This window comes from Ranitomeya variabilis, chromosome 8, assembly GCF_051348905.1.
Source record: "Ranitomeya variabilis isolate aRanVar5 chromosome 8, aRanVar5.hap1, whole genome shotgun sequence".
In the NCBI taxonomy this organism is placed as follows: Eukaryota; Metazoa; Chordata; class Amphibia; order Anura; family Dendrobatidae; genus Ranitomeya; species Ranitomeya variabilis.
This window is the reverse complement of record NC_135239.1, coordinates 207,055,930-207,072,134: the sequence shown is the minus strand read 5'-3', so window position 1 is coordinate 207,072,134 and position 16,205 is coordinate 207,055,930. Positions and strand designations below refer to the sequence as shown.

The window sequence follows — 16,205 nt, the reverse complement described above, 5'->3', positions numbered from 1 at the left end:
GCTCTGGGGTATAATACAGGATGTAACTGAGGATCAGTAATGTAATGTATGTACACAGTGACTGCACTAGCAGAATAGTGAGTGCAGCTCTGGAGTATAATACAGGAGGTAACTCAGGATCAGTAATGTAATGTATGTACACAGTGACTGCACCAGCAGAATAGTGAGTGCAGCTCTGGAGTATAATACAGGATGTAACTCAGGATCAGTAATGTAATGTATGTACACAGTGACTGCACCAGCAGAATAGTGAGTGCAGCTCTGGGGTATAATACAGGATGTAACTGAGGATCAGTAATGTAATGCATGTACACAGTGACTGCACCAGCAGAATAGTGAGTGCAGCTCTGGAGTATAATACAGGATGTAACTCAGGATCAGTAATGCATGTACACAGTGACTGCACCAGCAGAATAGTGAGTGCAGCTCTGGGGTATAATACAGGATGTAACTCAGGATCAGTGATGTAATGTATGTACACAGTGACTGCACCAGCAGAATAGTGAGTGCAGCTCTGGAGTATAATACAGGATGTAACTCAGGATCAGTAATATAATGTATGTACACAGTGACTGCACCAGCAGAATAGTGAGTGCAGCTCTGGAGTATAATTCAGGATGTAACTCAGGATCAGTAATGTCATGTATGTACACAGTGACTGCACCAGCAGAATAGTGAGTGCAGCTCTGGGGTATAATACATGATGTAACTCAGGATCAGTAATGTAATGTATGTACACAGTGACTGCACCAGCAGAATAGTGAGTGCAGCTCTGGAGTATAATACAGGCTGTAACTCAGGATCAGTAATGTAATGTATGTACACAGTGACTGCACCAGCAGAATAGTGAGTGCAGCTCTGGGGTATAATACAGGATGTAACTCAGGATCAGTAATGTAATGTATGTACACAGTGACTGCACCAGCAGAATAGTGAGTGCAGCTCTGGGGTATAATACAGGATGTAACTCAGGATCAGTAATGTATGTACACAGTGACTGCACCAGCAGAATAGTGAGTGCAGCTCTGGAGTATAATACAGGATGTAACTCAGGATCAGTAATGTATGTACACAGTGACTGCACCAGCAGAATAGTGAGTGAAGCTCTGGAGTATAATACAGGATGTAACTCAGGATCAGTAATGTATGTACACAGTGACTGCACCAGCAGAATAGTGAGTGAAGCTCTGGAGTATAATACAGGATGTAACTCAGGATCAGTAATGTATGTACACAGTGACTGCACCAGCAGAATAGTGAGTGCAGCTCTGGAGTATAATACAGGATGTAACTCAGGATCAGTAATGTAATGTATGTACACAGTGACTGCACCAGCAGAATAGTGAGTGCAGCTCTGGGGTATAATACAGGATGTAACTGAGGATCAGTAATGTAATGCATGTACACAGTGACTGCACCAGCAGAATAGTGAGTGCAGCTCTGGAGTATAATACAGGATGTAACTCAGGATCAGTAATGCATGTACACAGTGACTGCACCAGCAGAATAGTGAGTGCAGCTCTGGGGTATAATACAGGATGTAACTCAGGATCAGTGATGTAATGTATGTACACAGTGACTGCACCAGCAGAATAGTGAGTGCAGCTCTGGAGTATAATACAGGATGTAACTCAGGATCAGTAATATAATGTATGTACACAGTGACTGCACCAGCAGAATAGTGAGTGCAGCTCTGGGGTATAATACATGATGTAACTCAGGATCAGTAATGTAATGTATGTACACAGTGACTGCACCAGCAGAATAGTGAGTGCAGCTCTGGAGTATAATACAGGATGTAACTGAGGATCAGTAATGTAATTTGTGGAGTCACTGATGATTTTGTCCATCACTTCAGTCATTCTCTTGCAGAGGCCTCTGGCATGTAAGAAGTTAATGGTGGCCTCAGACGAGACGTGTGTATCCGGTTAATATTCCGTCCCCCTTTTTTTCTGTCCCACTATTCTGCATTTGTGGAATTTCCTCAGGAATGTCCCAGCTTGTGTTCGGGCTTCCTTTCTTTCTTTTCGCTGACTCTTTCATTTTTCCGTGACCTTGAAAGGTGATCCGTGGAATTAATGTTGTTTCCCCCTTGTCAAATAATTCCAGAGAATAAGAGATTCGGTTGCGGGCGGCCGTCCTATTAGTCTGCTACATTAACGCCGAAGAGGCATTTGCAATTAACATTATTAATTGTGGTTTGGATGGAGAAGCGGCGGCGATCCGTCATACAATCCGTCCTTATAAATGGCAGCTTAGCGCGGAGAGGCGCGGACGGGAAGGAAGGCCGAGGATTTGTGTATGAAACTTGCAATTTATGAAAACAATTCTGAAATGCCGAATGTAACTTCACCCCCTGACGCGACCCCCAGTGCTGCGGCTGCACGGCGCGTCCCAGCGCTCCTGTAAATCGATTGCAAGCTCCGCTGCTCCCGTTACCTTCTATGGAAATGTAAAGTAATGACCTAATGGTAATGACCTGGCACCGGCTCTGCATGCCTGCAGATACAGATCTACTCCTGGGCAGGCTGGGATATGTAGTGAAATAAATCTGCGCTCCTGTACTATCTCCACCTAGTGGTCAGTATTAGTATTACATATATATTTTTTGCTTTGTGCACAGTTGAGTGTTTTTTTTTGCTGCATCCCTATTATCCTGATCATGTAAAGGCTCCACATGGGGCAGTTTGGCTACTTTGTAATCTTATTTTTTGAGGGTGCAACGTTTGCACTATATGTTAGTATTATGCATGCATTATATGGCTTTGCTGATGGGATCAATTCATGGTAGTACGGGTTTCTATTTTTCCCTCCTCCAAAAGGAAAATAACAAAACGTTTACATTTTACTAGGGCGACTCACATCAGATACAGCTACTTTTCATGGTCGGGTCATTTTACGTATAAGACTAAGGTGGGTGCGGACCGTTTAAAAAAAAAAGGAAAAAGAAAGTAGTAAAAAAAAGCGTGTTGGACCACATCGGTTCTGCTACATTTTATTGGCTGATCCTGGTGGAAAAAATCCAATATGCAAAGTCGGTGTTTTTTTTTTTTTTTCTTAAAGCAATAACGATCAGTAATCAAATGAAACGAACGATCGTATAAGCCGCTAATGGTCAATATATATATTTTTTTAATTTCTGTGTTATAATCTATTTTTTTTAAGATATTAAATATAGAGCGATTGTGCTTAAAAAAAAATAAAATAAATAAAATGATCCCCATTTCATAAATCCGTTGGGTGCACCCGCCACGTTCAGACTACACAAAATGTAAACTGGTGCAGAAAGCGCAGATGAAAAAAAAAACAAAAAACGTCACAAATGAATAATAAATGTGGAACGTGTTAGAAAAAGTGCAAATTACACCCATAGATGTGAATGTCTTAATTGCTCCCGGTTTGGTCTCGCGCCCCTACATGCCGGGCCGTGATATTTCGGGTATTGTAAGTGGATCGCTTCTGTAATGTCTCAGACGAGCGCGGCTCCTGCGGAGGAGAACACTTAACACGGTCTGGTATTGATTGTGGCTTCTCCGGACCGCTCCCCCGGGGGGCACGGCGTATATTTACCAGCCACAAATTGATCTGGGCTCCGTCTCAGTGGTTGGAGCGTTTTGCGGCCCTTCCGTGGGTTTCCAGACTTTCCAGCCCTTTGGTCCTGGTTGATCTCCTGTCCTGTGATTATAGGATAGTCGTCCTGCCTTTTCTGTATACCCCCCCACCCCCAGCATCTGATAAATGGCTTACTAAATCATTCATAGCGTCTTCGTAGTGACGGAGGCTCCCAGACACACTGGCTGCTACATTTCATAGTCGGGTGACATTGCCAAGTTGTTGGAGGACTGCACCGAGAACCTGCAGCTTGTGTAATGTCACCGCATCGCAGCCAAACTGGGGTTTTATAGGCTAGAACTCCTACAAACAAGACTCTTTCCCTTTATGATAATTATTAATTAAATAAAATAAATATTAATAATTAAAAATAAATTGCACCAGTTATAATTGGTGCAATTAGGGACATTTTATTTTTAGCTTAATCTGATAATATATCATAGAGCTGCTTTGCTGACATGTTGGCTCACCACTAGAGGGAGCTCTGTGAAGACTGTTATGGTCAGTGTGCTCCCTCTAGTGGTGGCTGCCGAAAACCACAATTTTACAATTTGACGCTTTGGGAATGGTGGCAGAAAATTTTGAGCTAAAACATATTTATTATGAAATAATTAATTGATTTCATGGCCCGGTAACGATGGATGGTGGGACCCCGACTAAGCCGAAGAATGAAGTAGTGACCTTTCTATGTTTTATGGGGGTGGATGTCCACTCTCTGTGTCACAAGTGGAGCTTAATTATAAAGAGCGGCAGTTTGCCCACTTCAATGTTGGAGCAGTCCCGTAAACCAAAGCAGGTGGGATTTAACTATGACCTATCAAAAAAGTGGGCTTTTATTAGGAGTGTGGGCTTTAAATGTTTTAATTTTGGCTACTAAGTATTGGAAATGGCCGGACTTTTAGGAGTGTCATCAGTTTTGACTCTTTTTCTTCAACTTTCTTCTAGGTGTCCAAGAAGGTGAAGAGCATGCAGATGTTTCACCAGCCCGTCCCCACCGCCATGCAGGGCGATCGGTTGGGAATCTGTGTAACCCAGTTTGACCCCAAACTATTAGAACGAGGACTGGTCTGCACCCCGGACTCGCTGCAGACAATCCATGCGGCCGTAATATCCGTCAAGAAGATCGCTTACTTTAAAGGGTCTCTTCACACCAAAGCCAAGTTCCATATAACGTTGGGTCATGAAACCGTAATGGGGAAGGTCATGTTCTTCAGCGTTGCTCCTCCTCACCTCGACCAAGAAGGGCCTACAGACCATTTCGATTTTGGGAAGGAGTATTTATATCAGGACAGCTATGTCACTAAGGACTCGGAAGTGGACAAAGCGGATGGTCCCCGGGGTGACGAGCTCCTGCCCAAGCAGCAGTGGGCCTTGCTGGAGTTTGAGAAGCCGGTCACGTGCCCCAGGTTGTGCCTGGTCATTGGATCCAAGTTGGACACTGACATCCACTCCAACACCTGCAGATTAGCATTTCACGGAGTCCTGCTTGAAGTGGCCGAAGAGAAGAACTACTCTGAGACATTCCTTCCGAAGCTGAAGATCTTCAAGATGAAACGCAAGGAAGGACAAGTGGAGAGGGTAAGACGATGGCAAAATGTCTTCAACGGAATCCGTGAGGATGATTTTACTAATAAAACTATCAGTACGGCTGTACAGCTCCTAGTGCCACAATAAAAACGATACCTGACTTGTAGTAATCGGATGAACCAGTGCTGAGAAATCGAGCTTTAAAGCCACACACAAATCCGCTCCGCCGGTGCAGTGGGGGCGTGTCAGTAGTCACAGTGCACCGACACGCCCCCAGTGCACTTCCAGGTTTATTTGTAAGTGGCTTTAAAGCTTGGTTTCTCAGAGCTGGATCATCAGATTGTCATAAGATGGGTATCATTTTAATTTTGACATCTAGATAAGTGCCATCTTTTTGTCCGTTCATCCAAATTTAGTATCCCTTTAAGTAGTTGCAGATGGCAGTAGTGTGATTTTTTTACTAATACATTCTGATTTGCCTTGAGAGATGTTTGCTTTCTGTACCGTGCACAGAATATTTTATTTGATGCAGGATATTCTGCCCCAATGAAATCTCTCAGTGCCCGGGTGAAAGGTGATATTTTATTGGCGGTCGCCATAAGAGCAAAAAGACTCCGCAAAGTCCCAACAGAGAATAGCAATTAGTATTAGCCAGGAAGTTAGTGGGATTCTGGCCCGGTGTCCTGACAATCTTTTGTTCTCAACTCTACATGACCGTATTATAGAGCACAAGTATTAGATTACTACAAAAAAACACACAAAAAAACAGGAAAAAAGCAAATTGGACAAAATTTCACACGACCCCCCCCCCCTAAAACGGGCCAGACAAAATTGTGGGTAAACAACTTTGTTCCAAGCATGTGATGCTTGTTCACGCTCACCCGTGGCAAGTAACAGGTGCGGGCAATATGGAAATCACATCTGAAACCAGATAAAAAGGGGAGAAGTTGACTTGCATAGTGTGTGCCACACTTAGCATGGAGAACCGAAAGAGGAGAAGAGAACTGTCTGAGGACTTGAGAGCCAAAATTGTTGAACAATATCCACAATCTGAAGGTGACAAGTCCATCTCCAGAGATCTTGATGTTCCATTGACCAGGGTGCGCAACATAATCAAGAAGTTTACAACCCGTAGCACTGTAGCTAATCTCCCTGGATGTGGGCGGCAGAGAAAAATTGATTAAAGTTTTCAACGCAGGATAGTCCGGATGGTGAATAAGCCACAATCAAGGTCCAAAGAAATTCAAGCTGTCCTGCAGGCTCAGGGGGCATCAGTGTCAGCACAAACTATCCGTCCACATTTGAATTAAACTAAAAGCTATGGCAGGAGACCCAGGAGGACCCCACTGCTGACACAGAGACCTAAAAAAGCTAGACTGCAGTTTACCAAAATGTACGCGAGAAAGCCAAAATCCTTCTGGGAAATCATTTTGTGGTCAGAGGAGAACAAGATAGAGCTTTTAGGTAAAACACATCATTCTACTGTTTACCGAAAGCGGATTGAGGGCTACAAAGAAAAGAACACATCACCTACAGTCAAATATGGTGGAAGTTCAAATATGTTTTGGGAAGATTTTGCTGCTATTGGCACTGGGTGCCCTGACTGTGTGCAAGAAATCATGAAATCTGAAGATTACCAATTTGGGTGGCAATGTAGTGCCCAGTGTCAGAAAGCTGGGTTTGGGTCCTAGGTCATGGGTCTTCCAGCAGGACAGTGACTCCAAACATACTGCAAGAAGCCCCCAGAAATGGATGGAAACAAAGCGCTGGAGAGTTCTGAAGTGGCTGCAATAATTAGTCAACATCTAAATCCCATTGATCACCTGTGGAGAGATCTTACAATCGCTGTTGGGAGAGAGAAGACGAAATATGAGAGATCTGGAGAAGTCATCCAAGATCCCAGCTGAGAGGTGTAAGAAGTTTGTAGATGGTTATAAGAAATGATTGATTGCAGTTATTTATTCCAAAGGGGGTGACCAAATATTAAGTTGAGGGTGCCAACAATTTTTTTTGAAGTTTTGTGTGAAATGATGTCCAATTTTTCTCTCTTTTTTCTGTTTTTTTTTGTGTTGTTCCAATACACACAAAGGAAATAAACCTGAGTATAACAAAACGTGTGACTGTAATAATATTCTGCGAGAAATATTTCATTTTCTGGACCAATTTCAAGGGTGCCCGCACTTTTGGCCCTGCCTGTGTATATATGACTACGTGTGTGCGGGGTTTGGCGGTACAGCTCAGTTACGAGAATCTGTGCCCATTAACGGTGTCCACAGCCGGCAGACAGGAGAGGACACACAGAGGTTTACAAGCTTCTACGCTCATAAAACTTGTCTTTCTCTTTCTGACGGACTTTTTTTTTTTTCTTTATTTGTTTCTCGTCTTTCAGTTTATTTTGGCCGGAAAATAAGAAAATAGAATCCAGTAAAAAATAAATAAATAATTGGGGAGAAAATATGTAATAAATGTGAGGAAGGAGGGGACGGTGTGTCGTACAGCCAGGACGGGAGGAGCGGTCTGTGACCCGGGGCCTGACAGTGCTACATTGTCCACATCAAGTGGTTTGGGCAAAATGGACTTTGTGCCATAAACCGACCAACATTGTTGTCGCCCCTTTTCCTTCATATCACTCTGAATATTAAAGGGGTTGCGCAGAAATAGAAATATCTGGCTTGTTACCTCCTTAAACAGCGCCCCCAATGCCTACAGGTCATATATGGTATTGCAGCTCAACCCCATTTGTTTCCCTTAAATAAAAGGCTTCTTATAGGGTTTGTATCAAGGAGGATAACCAGCATCGGGAGTAACGCATCACTGCAGGATCAGACTACACAGCTTGTGGTTGTAGTCTGTTACCATGGAGACACACCGCTCTGCACAGGAGCTGCGTACACAAAACGGTGTTCCATATTATTAGCACACCTGCTTCTTTTTTTCATTTTGGAAGCATTTTTGTGTTAGTTTTTAATGGGACGTGTTGCATAATAATGAGAGACCACATTACGGGGGGTTACGCCCCTTACTTTACGACTGTCCTGGTCGCTTTGCTTCTTACGTGGCTTTATATCGCAGTCCCGTCCTTTCCATCACTCCGACAATTACAGATCATTTATCAAAATGGCTTTCACCCAACAAAAGGGAAGATTGTAGAATGTGCGGACCCTTTAGGAGCCCAGATCCCGGCTTTCACGTCTTGTGCGGAGTCTGCACTTATGTAAATCTTTTCCTCCCAGTTTCTCCGTGTTTCTCGGCTTTACACAATTATAATATGTGCAGATTTGCAAATAATTCCGGTTCCTGAGAACAAGAAGTGTAAAACCTCCTGTGTCCGGTGGCCCCGGCCTTACACTGGGTGGTGGGGCGTGCGTGTCACCTATAGGTGGGATTCGGGGCATCAGGATATGACGGCTCGTGGCTTCTGGACCCCAGAGCAGACAGCGTTCAGCAGTGCCCCCATAACACAGGGACGGCTGCATTTACATTGCCATGTTGACGGCTCTGCGCCCATCTGGGCGCTGCAGACATTCAGTGATTGTCAGTCTTCTTACTGCATTCTTGCCAGAAACACAGACTGTTCAGCACTCTGCACCTCTGTGATCTCAAAATGCTAAGGTTGATTTAACCAGATCCGTCAACAGCAGGTAACATAATTGACATTTACTTGGATCCACCTGGCTTAATTGACAGATTTAACTTGGACATGTCAACAGGAGCTAGGCAGATTGACAGATTTAGCTGGATCCATCAGCGGCAGCTAGACTCGGTGATTACCGTAGCTTTAACTGTATCCATCAACAGCTAGTGTGCGTGCCAGATTTAACTGGATCCATTAACAGCGGGTAGCCTTAGTTGCCTGGATCACTTAACGGCAGCTAACCTAATTTACAGCTTTATCCAGATCCATCAACAGCAGCTAGCTTCATTTACAGCTTTAGCTACAGCAGCTAGCCTAAGTAAGAGATGTAGTTGAATCCATCAACAGCAGCTAGCTGAATATACAGCTTAAGCCAAATTATTTACAGCAGCTAGCCTAATTACAAATTTAGCTGGATCCTCCAACAGCAGCTAGCGTAATTTACAGCTCAACCGGATTCCTCAACAGCAGCTAGCCTAATTTACAGCTTTAGCCAGATCCATCAACAGCAGCTAGCCTAATTTACAGCTTAACCGGATTCCTCAACAGCAGCTAGCCTAATTTACAGCTTTAGCCGGATCCATCAACAGCAGCTAACCTAATTTACAGCTTTAACCGGATCCATCAACAGCAGCTAGCCTAATTACAGCTTTAACCGGATCCATCAACAGCTAGCCTAATTACAGCTTTAACCGGATCCATCAACAGCAGCTAGCCTAATTTACAGCTTTACCCCAATCCATCAACAGCAGCTAGCCTAATTACAGCTTTAACCGGATCCATCAACAGCAGCTAGCCTGATTTACAGCAGCTAGCCACTTGTGTAGTTTCCATGTTGTTTTTTTATTTCTCTCGCCGACGGCACAACATCTGCAGGGAGATCAGAGGACGGCAGCAAACACTTTCCGCACAATCCGCCGCCTGTAGGTTCTGTCCGCAGCTCCTCTGGCGTTTGCAGCCGTTGCGGATCGTCCCTTCGGGTGCAGCAGTCGCCTTCCGCTCTGTGCTGCGCTCTATGGCGGTGTGAGACGCTCCTGACATTGTTTGGGCTGCGGCAGTCATCGGCGGAGCCGGAATGTGCCACAATTATCTTATTATTTGGGTTTCTCACCTTCACCACTTTCTGCAAGAACAAACAGTAACTGATACCAGGAGACGCCAGGAGGCTGCAGACACTAAAACAACAGAGCGAAGGGACAGAGCCGGGAGGACCAAGCCGGGACCTGGGAGGAGGAGGGGGCCGGCGGTGTCTAATAAGTGGGGAGACGAGCGGCTACAATTGGCCGCTGCTCGCAGCTGCTGCACTGTGACACTTAAAGGTATTCTATGGATTCTAATCTATAAAGTAAAAATAAACTCGATACACATAAAGAGGCTCAGTGACAAAAGGCTTATCGCCGAGTGTTGCCCTCTGCAGGAGAGACTGCATCGTGTATGTGCACAGGGGCCTCACCCCATGGCCGATCAGGCTGTCGGAGTAACATATGGCAGCAGAGCAATGTATGGACACAAGGATCGGCCTGTTCAGTGTTTCTCCAGTAGCCATAGTCCCCAAGGGCAATGCTCAGAGACCAAGATTTAAAGAGGAACGCCATCTTTAATCTCTTCTGTTAAAAGTCCTCAAAAATTATACTAAATGTGTATGGGGCCGGATTATTGGATGCCGGATAAAAAGTAAAGGTGCCCGTACATAACTTTCCGCTACAGCGATCTCCCCCAATCTTACCATACACAAGCACACTCTGCTTGCTTGAGCGTGCATGTGTTTTCAATGGGATAGAGGAATAAGCAAAGAGAAAGGATCAGGATTGTTGAATTTCCATGCCCGATTCCACCTTCCCCAGAGATCATCTGTCAGGCATACTCGGGAGGTCCCCAAAGTTAGGAGGTCCAGGATGACTTTTTTATTTCTCTTTGTGTGCCTTTAAAAGACCCCATAACCGATATACATTGACTAGCCAAAGAGAGAGGATAAAGATTGTGGTCTAACTGCTGGGACACCTACTGATCCCAACAATGGGGGAGGCCCAAAGTCTCTCATGTGAATGGAGCTGTAGTGAGCATGTGCGACCATATAGGAGTGGTGGTCGCACATGCTCACTACTGCTTTATTCACTGAGCTGTGGGACCACCAGCAATCATAGGTGTAAAATATTACTGAAGGGACAACCCCTTTAAGGATTGCAGGGCACCGACTGAGATTTTGTTGTCTATGCCTTGTTAGGCCTGGACCCTCTTAGTAGCAACTCTGGCTTACAAAGGGGCGGGGGGGTTCCAATGTGAATACCCCTTTTTAAAAATGTATAGGTGATTTATTATATATACAAAACCTTGTTCAACCAATCAGATAACTGCTCTCCCTGACCCCCAAAAATTAATCTGAAAACTGATTGGTCTAATCTCTAATGCCTTATGGTATAGCTGAGCCCCAGACTCAGCAGAGTGCCAGATTCAGCAGAACTAATAATTTCAGCAGAGCTGTCGTTGCAGCAGAGCTGTGGTTGCAGCAGAGCTGTGGTTGCAGCAGAGCTGTGGTTGCAGCAGAGCTGTGGTTGCAGCAGAGCTGTGGTTGCAGCAGAGCTGTGGTTGCAGCAGAGCTGTGGTTGCAGCAGATCTACCTATACAGCAGAATTGAGTTTGTCACTGAACGCTCACTGTTTGCAGATGCAGTAATTTTACCTGCAGTCCCATGCAAATTTACAAACTCCACTCTGTTACTCCTGGATGTTTGATAGAAGCTGTGCAGGTAGTGTTTCCCTTGGGGTAATGGCTGCCGTATTTCACGTCCCACGTCTTAGCTTCAGTATGCTGCGCCCTGTGCCCGCCACAAGCGGCGCCTGCCCCCACAGACGCCAGGATAAATAGTTCCCGGCTTTGATGTCTGCCCTGGTCTGTTTGCTCCTGGCTGAGCGCTGCAGGCACTAAGTGCTGTCCTGACAGCGCGAGTCGGGGAAGTCGCCGCGTTGTGCTCGCGTCGCTAATAAAGGCCTCGCTGGCTGGAAATAAAAGCCGGCGCGATGTTGACCGAGTATTTATGAGCTCGCAGTACATTTGTGTATACGTCGCTTTTTTCAGTTTTTTTTCTATTGCACAATCGCTTGTTAATATCCTTTAAACTTTCAACCTTTGTTTTGGCACGGCGTGTGCGTCTGACCGGTTCACAGCGGCGGCGCAGCGGCTGCAGAACGTCTATTAGATGCCTGGTGAGCCGAGCGCGGAGGATGTTTATATTTAAAGAGACAGAACACGCTGTTTAGAAGCCGGAAAATGATATAGCAGCAGGACAGGAGTGTGTTGATCTTGTAGGGGAAAGTGACCTGAGCAATATAAATGAGTTTGGGGAAGGAGAAAAGCCTCTAAACAGCACTGAATATTTCCGAAGAGGACGAAGTTCAGTGTCTTAAAGGTATTTTCTGCCAATTAAGGTTTTTTTTTTGTTTTTTTTACCTCCCCCGATCCTTTTTTGAGTGCCCATGTGGTAGCGGCGGTCTACCTGAGCAGTCGACCATCTGATCTGTAAACCGCGACCTAAGGAGCAGCGGGGGTGGATAATATTGCGGCTTCCATTTATGAAGATCTGTCTGTGTCCAAACTCATCAGTGGAATAGTCACAGCAGCAGGAGAGGAGTGTGTTCATCTTGTAGGGGAAAGTGACCTGTGGAATATAATGGAGATTGATTGGGAGTTTACAAACTTAAAGGTAGATTGTGGAAGCAAAGGGGTCTTTAAACAGCACAGAGTATTTAAGGAGATAAATAAGTATGGTGTTTTAAAGGGGTTGTCTGATAGACCTGCTCCAGTCTCTCCTTCCCGGTGCCTGGATGTTCTGAGCCAATCACGTCCGCTGACCTGTTGCAGCCTTTCCTGCAGAACACAACCAGGAAGCCATTTAGCTGGACTTCCCCTTTAAGGTAAGAAAAAGCGATGTGGCGCGCCCGTTAGTGCCGTAGGCTTGGAGCCTGAATTACGGAAGCACTGATGACTCTCGTGTGCCGAGCACCAGAGCCGGTCAGTGCCGCCATAAAGGGATTGTACAGGATTAGAAAGGAACGTCTGCTTTTTTTTCTAAAACGGCGCCACCCCTGCTCACAGGTCGTGTGTGGTATTGCAGATCAGGGGAGCTCAGCTCCAATCTCGTACATCCCCATCGAACGTAAAGGGCTGAGCTGATGAATTTCTGAGCTCAGTTTCTGTATACAGGGGGGGGGGGGTCCGGGAAAAGCGGCTGCGTACATGTGACCCCCTTACTGCTTAACGCTGATCTGCCTCCTCTCTGCCCCCCGCAGGTCAACGACGACTACAGCGTGATCGGACGCTCCCTGTTTAAGAAGGAGACAAATATTCAGCTGTTCGTGGGGCTGAAGGTGACGCTGTCGACGGGCGAGGAAGGCGCCATTGAAGGAAGCTTCGGCCAAAGCGGCAAGTTCAAAGTCCGAATCCCCAGTGAGTCCATGTAATGAGTTAATTGATGTGATGACTGTGTGACGGCCCCTCCGAGCAAATGTGATGCCCCCCGAACACACAAGAGCAACATTAACGTCTCCCATGCTAAAGAAAAAAAAATCTTCATCGGGAAACTTCTCCTCTGTAGAAAAGCTGCACACACCTGATATTTGCAGTATTGGTGCCGCATATCTCCTTAAAGGGGTAGTCTGGCCTTAGTGTACAAGTCTACAGTCACTTTATGTGCACTGCACATTGTGAGGACTCTCTGGTGTCGGTGCCGGGAAGCGGACGGTTGTATAACCGCTAGTTTGTGATTTGTAATCTTCTGGCCACATTCCGACTAGTCATGTCCGGCCTCACTCCATTCACTTATATGGAGCATGGCCGGGCACGTCTAGTCGGTATGTGACCTCATTTATGCAAATCCCACTGGAAAATATTAACAGCGAGCAGTGTACCTTGAGGCTGGACAACCCCTTTAAGGTTGGGTATTCCCAACAAATGATATGTCATTGATGTGGGTTGTGTAGAGAACGTGGCCCCCCTGGAAAAGAGGGACAAGCTGTACTCAGAATATCCCTTTAAAAAAAAAAAAACAGAAAACAATAAAGACATAATAAAGCAAGTCACGAAATGTAGAACAGCACCAAAGATCCGAAAACCTTTTTGTAGGTTAATTTGCTCCCCCTTAAGCATGTGTGCTATGACCTCCTTAAAGGGGTTGTATAAACTGGACAATCCCTTTAAATTACCAGTGTATAATTGAGCTGACTGAGGATAGGATGTAGGGTCTTTTGGGGGTCACTGGGGAGGTGTAGCCTATTAGGAAGCTTTCTGGGACTATGACTGGCATTGCGGAGTGTTCAGCAGTCGGTGTGCGCTCTGGGTGGGGGAGGAGGGGTATGGAGCCGCACATATGAGCTGCATTTCACATTCCTGCACAGGTCAGCGCTGGGGATAATGGCCCTGTGCATCCTGTTTGTGGTTTTGGGGTTTTTTTTATTGAGTTTTGCGCAATTGATCCGATTCGTCCTCCCGCGGTCTGCCCGGGCCCCGCAGATTACTTCCATATAGGAGCGGTAGGAGCCTGTTCCTGACACGGCCTCTGATGGCCCCGAGCGTCAGGACTGTAAACATTTCCTCTTCGCTTCCGCTCTTCTCTGTGACCTTGTAGATGAGGATTGCGACAGTGCGCTGCGTCGGGGGAGAAATCGCACGTTCAGTCCCCCGATTTCTTCAGATCTGTCCGTCTGCAGCCGACATGTTCAGCTTACAGGGGTTTTGGACACCGCATGTGAATTGAGCCCAAGTGCTCCGTCCTGTTCAGATCGTGTGCTACAATGTATCAGTCGGCCATTTACAAGGCACTGATGGGAGACAATTGTAGCAAACTCCTCTGATACGTGAGCAGGACTGGGCCAGGTTTGGGTTTGGCCCCTACAACCCCATTCACATGCATCTGAAAGTTTTTGCACAAAAAAAACAATCCATTGTAGAAACGCCAGCGATGATGACAGCGGGGGCTAATCCTTGCGCAGACTTGCTGCCCACCCAATGAAGAAATCAGTGTGCAGCCCTGGAAATAAGTGTCAGATATTAAAGGGGTTTTCCAGAATTTAGATATTAGATCGGGGGGTCCGATATTCGGCATTCGGTGCCCCCATGATGCGCTATGGAAGTGTGCACAGATCTGTACACGGTGCAGCGGCTACTCCCCAGCGCTGCGGCTCAGCTCTCATTGTAGTGAATGGGTTGTCGGGTGTTATTGTTCTGATATTGATGAACTCCTGGACAATCCCTTTAACCCAACGTATGAACAAGCCCTTACAATTTCCCTTAACGACCCCTTGTGACCGAAATCTCCCCCCATGGCTCCAGCAGTACGACCGAGATAAATGTGAAGATGGAAAGATGCCGCCGTGTGCCGGAGAGGCGTCGCTGACTTTCGGGAGGATTCTATGAAGACGTGGAGGAGATACAATGTTCGGGGCTGAAGGTGCGCTGCTCCGTAATGATGTCGGCCGTTAATTCTGCCTTTTCGAAATAATCTATTGGCGTCAAGTGACTTGATGAAATTACCGTGTCAGTGTCGGCCGCTCTTTTGTGGAGATGACTTTTTTTTTTAATCTGGGAGCGTCTGATGCTCGTCAGACTAATCAGGCAATTCTCCGTACAATGGTCGGATCCCGGAGAACGGACGGCTCTTATAATCCAGGTATAAAAATACAGGAAGGAAGGAGGCGAATGATTAAATTGCAAATGTGCCCGGAATAGAATGCTGCCGCCATAATAATGATCCGCATTGTATCGGGATGGTGGATTTGGGCGATCGCCGGGAGGGTCCTCGTCGTGGAGCGGACGGATAAGTAAGACGGATATGTCGCAGGAGAAGGATCAGACTCTTCTCGGGGACCGTCCACTTGTACAAATTGTCTGCGCAGCGGAGTTAAGATAGTCTGACATGGAAGGAGATAAGTTCATTAGAGGCTTGTTGGAGCAGCTCATGAACATCATCCTTCAGCGCTCGAGAAGCCACTCTGTGCCGGCAGTCATTTAGCCATATTGATTGCCCGACCGAACAGATATTCCCCACGCACCCGCCGTAAAAGGGGAATATCAGCGCAGCTGTCAGGCGGCCTAATGCGGACACATCGTATTCCCCGGATCGGAGAACTGTTTGCATTAAGTGCAGAACTCTGAAATCGACTCCCTCTGTCTCGTTTGTGAACCCTCCTGCGACCTCCGCCGGTTACCACGCGCCATAAGAGGGTTAATAATCTGTCGTGTCTATGTAACTGCAAAAAAAAAGTACAAAATGAAAAGAAGTGGAAATATCCAGGGAAATTCATGTAATCCACCATCCAATACTCCGGCACCGGCGAAGGTCTCATGCCGAGGATTTGCTTAGATTTCTGCTGCTGATCTGCAGGAAGAATTAGCAGCAGATTTGGTGCAGAATCGCCCCGAGGTCTGCGGCTCTCGTGGC

General features: G+C 46.1%; 1 protein-coding gene across 1 annotated transcript in view; it reads left to right on the top strand.

Moving 5' to 3' along the window:
• EEFSEC (eukaryotic elongation factor, selenocysteine-tRNA specific) overlaps nt 1-16,205 on the top strand; it is a 104,346-nt gene that overhangs the window by 54,346 nt on the left and 33,795 nt on the right. The window contains exons 5-6 of the mRNA XM_077276566.1: nt 4,558-5,190; nt 13,060-13,216. Coding sequence (XP_077132681.1) covers nt 4,558-5,190; nt 13,060-13,216 — 790 coding nt within the window. The remainder of the gene's footprint in view (nt 1-4,557; nt 5,191-13,059; nt 13,217-16,205) is intronic.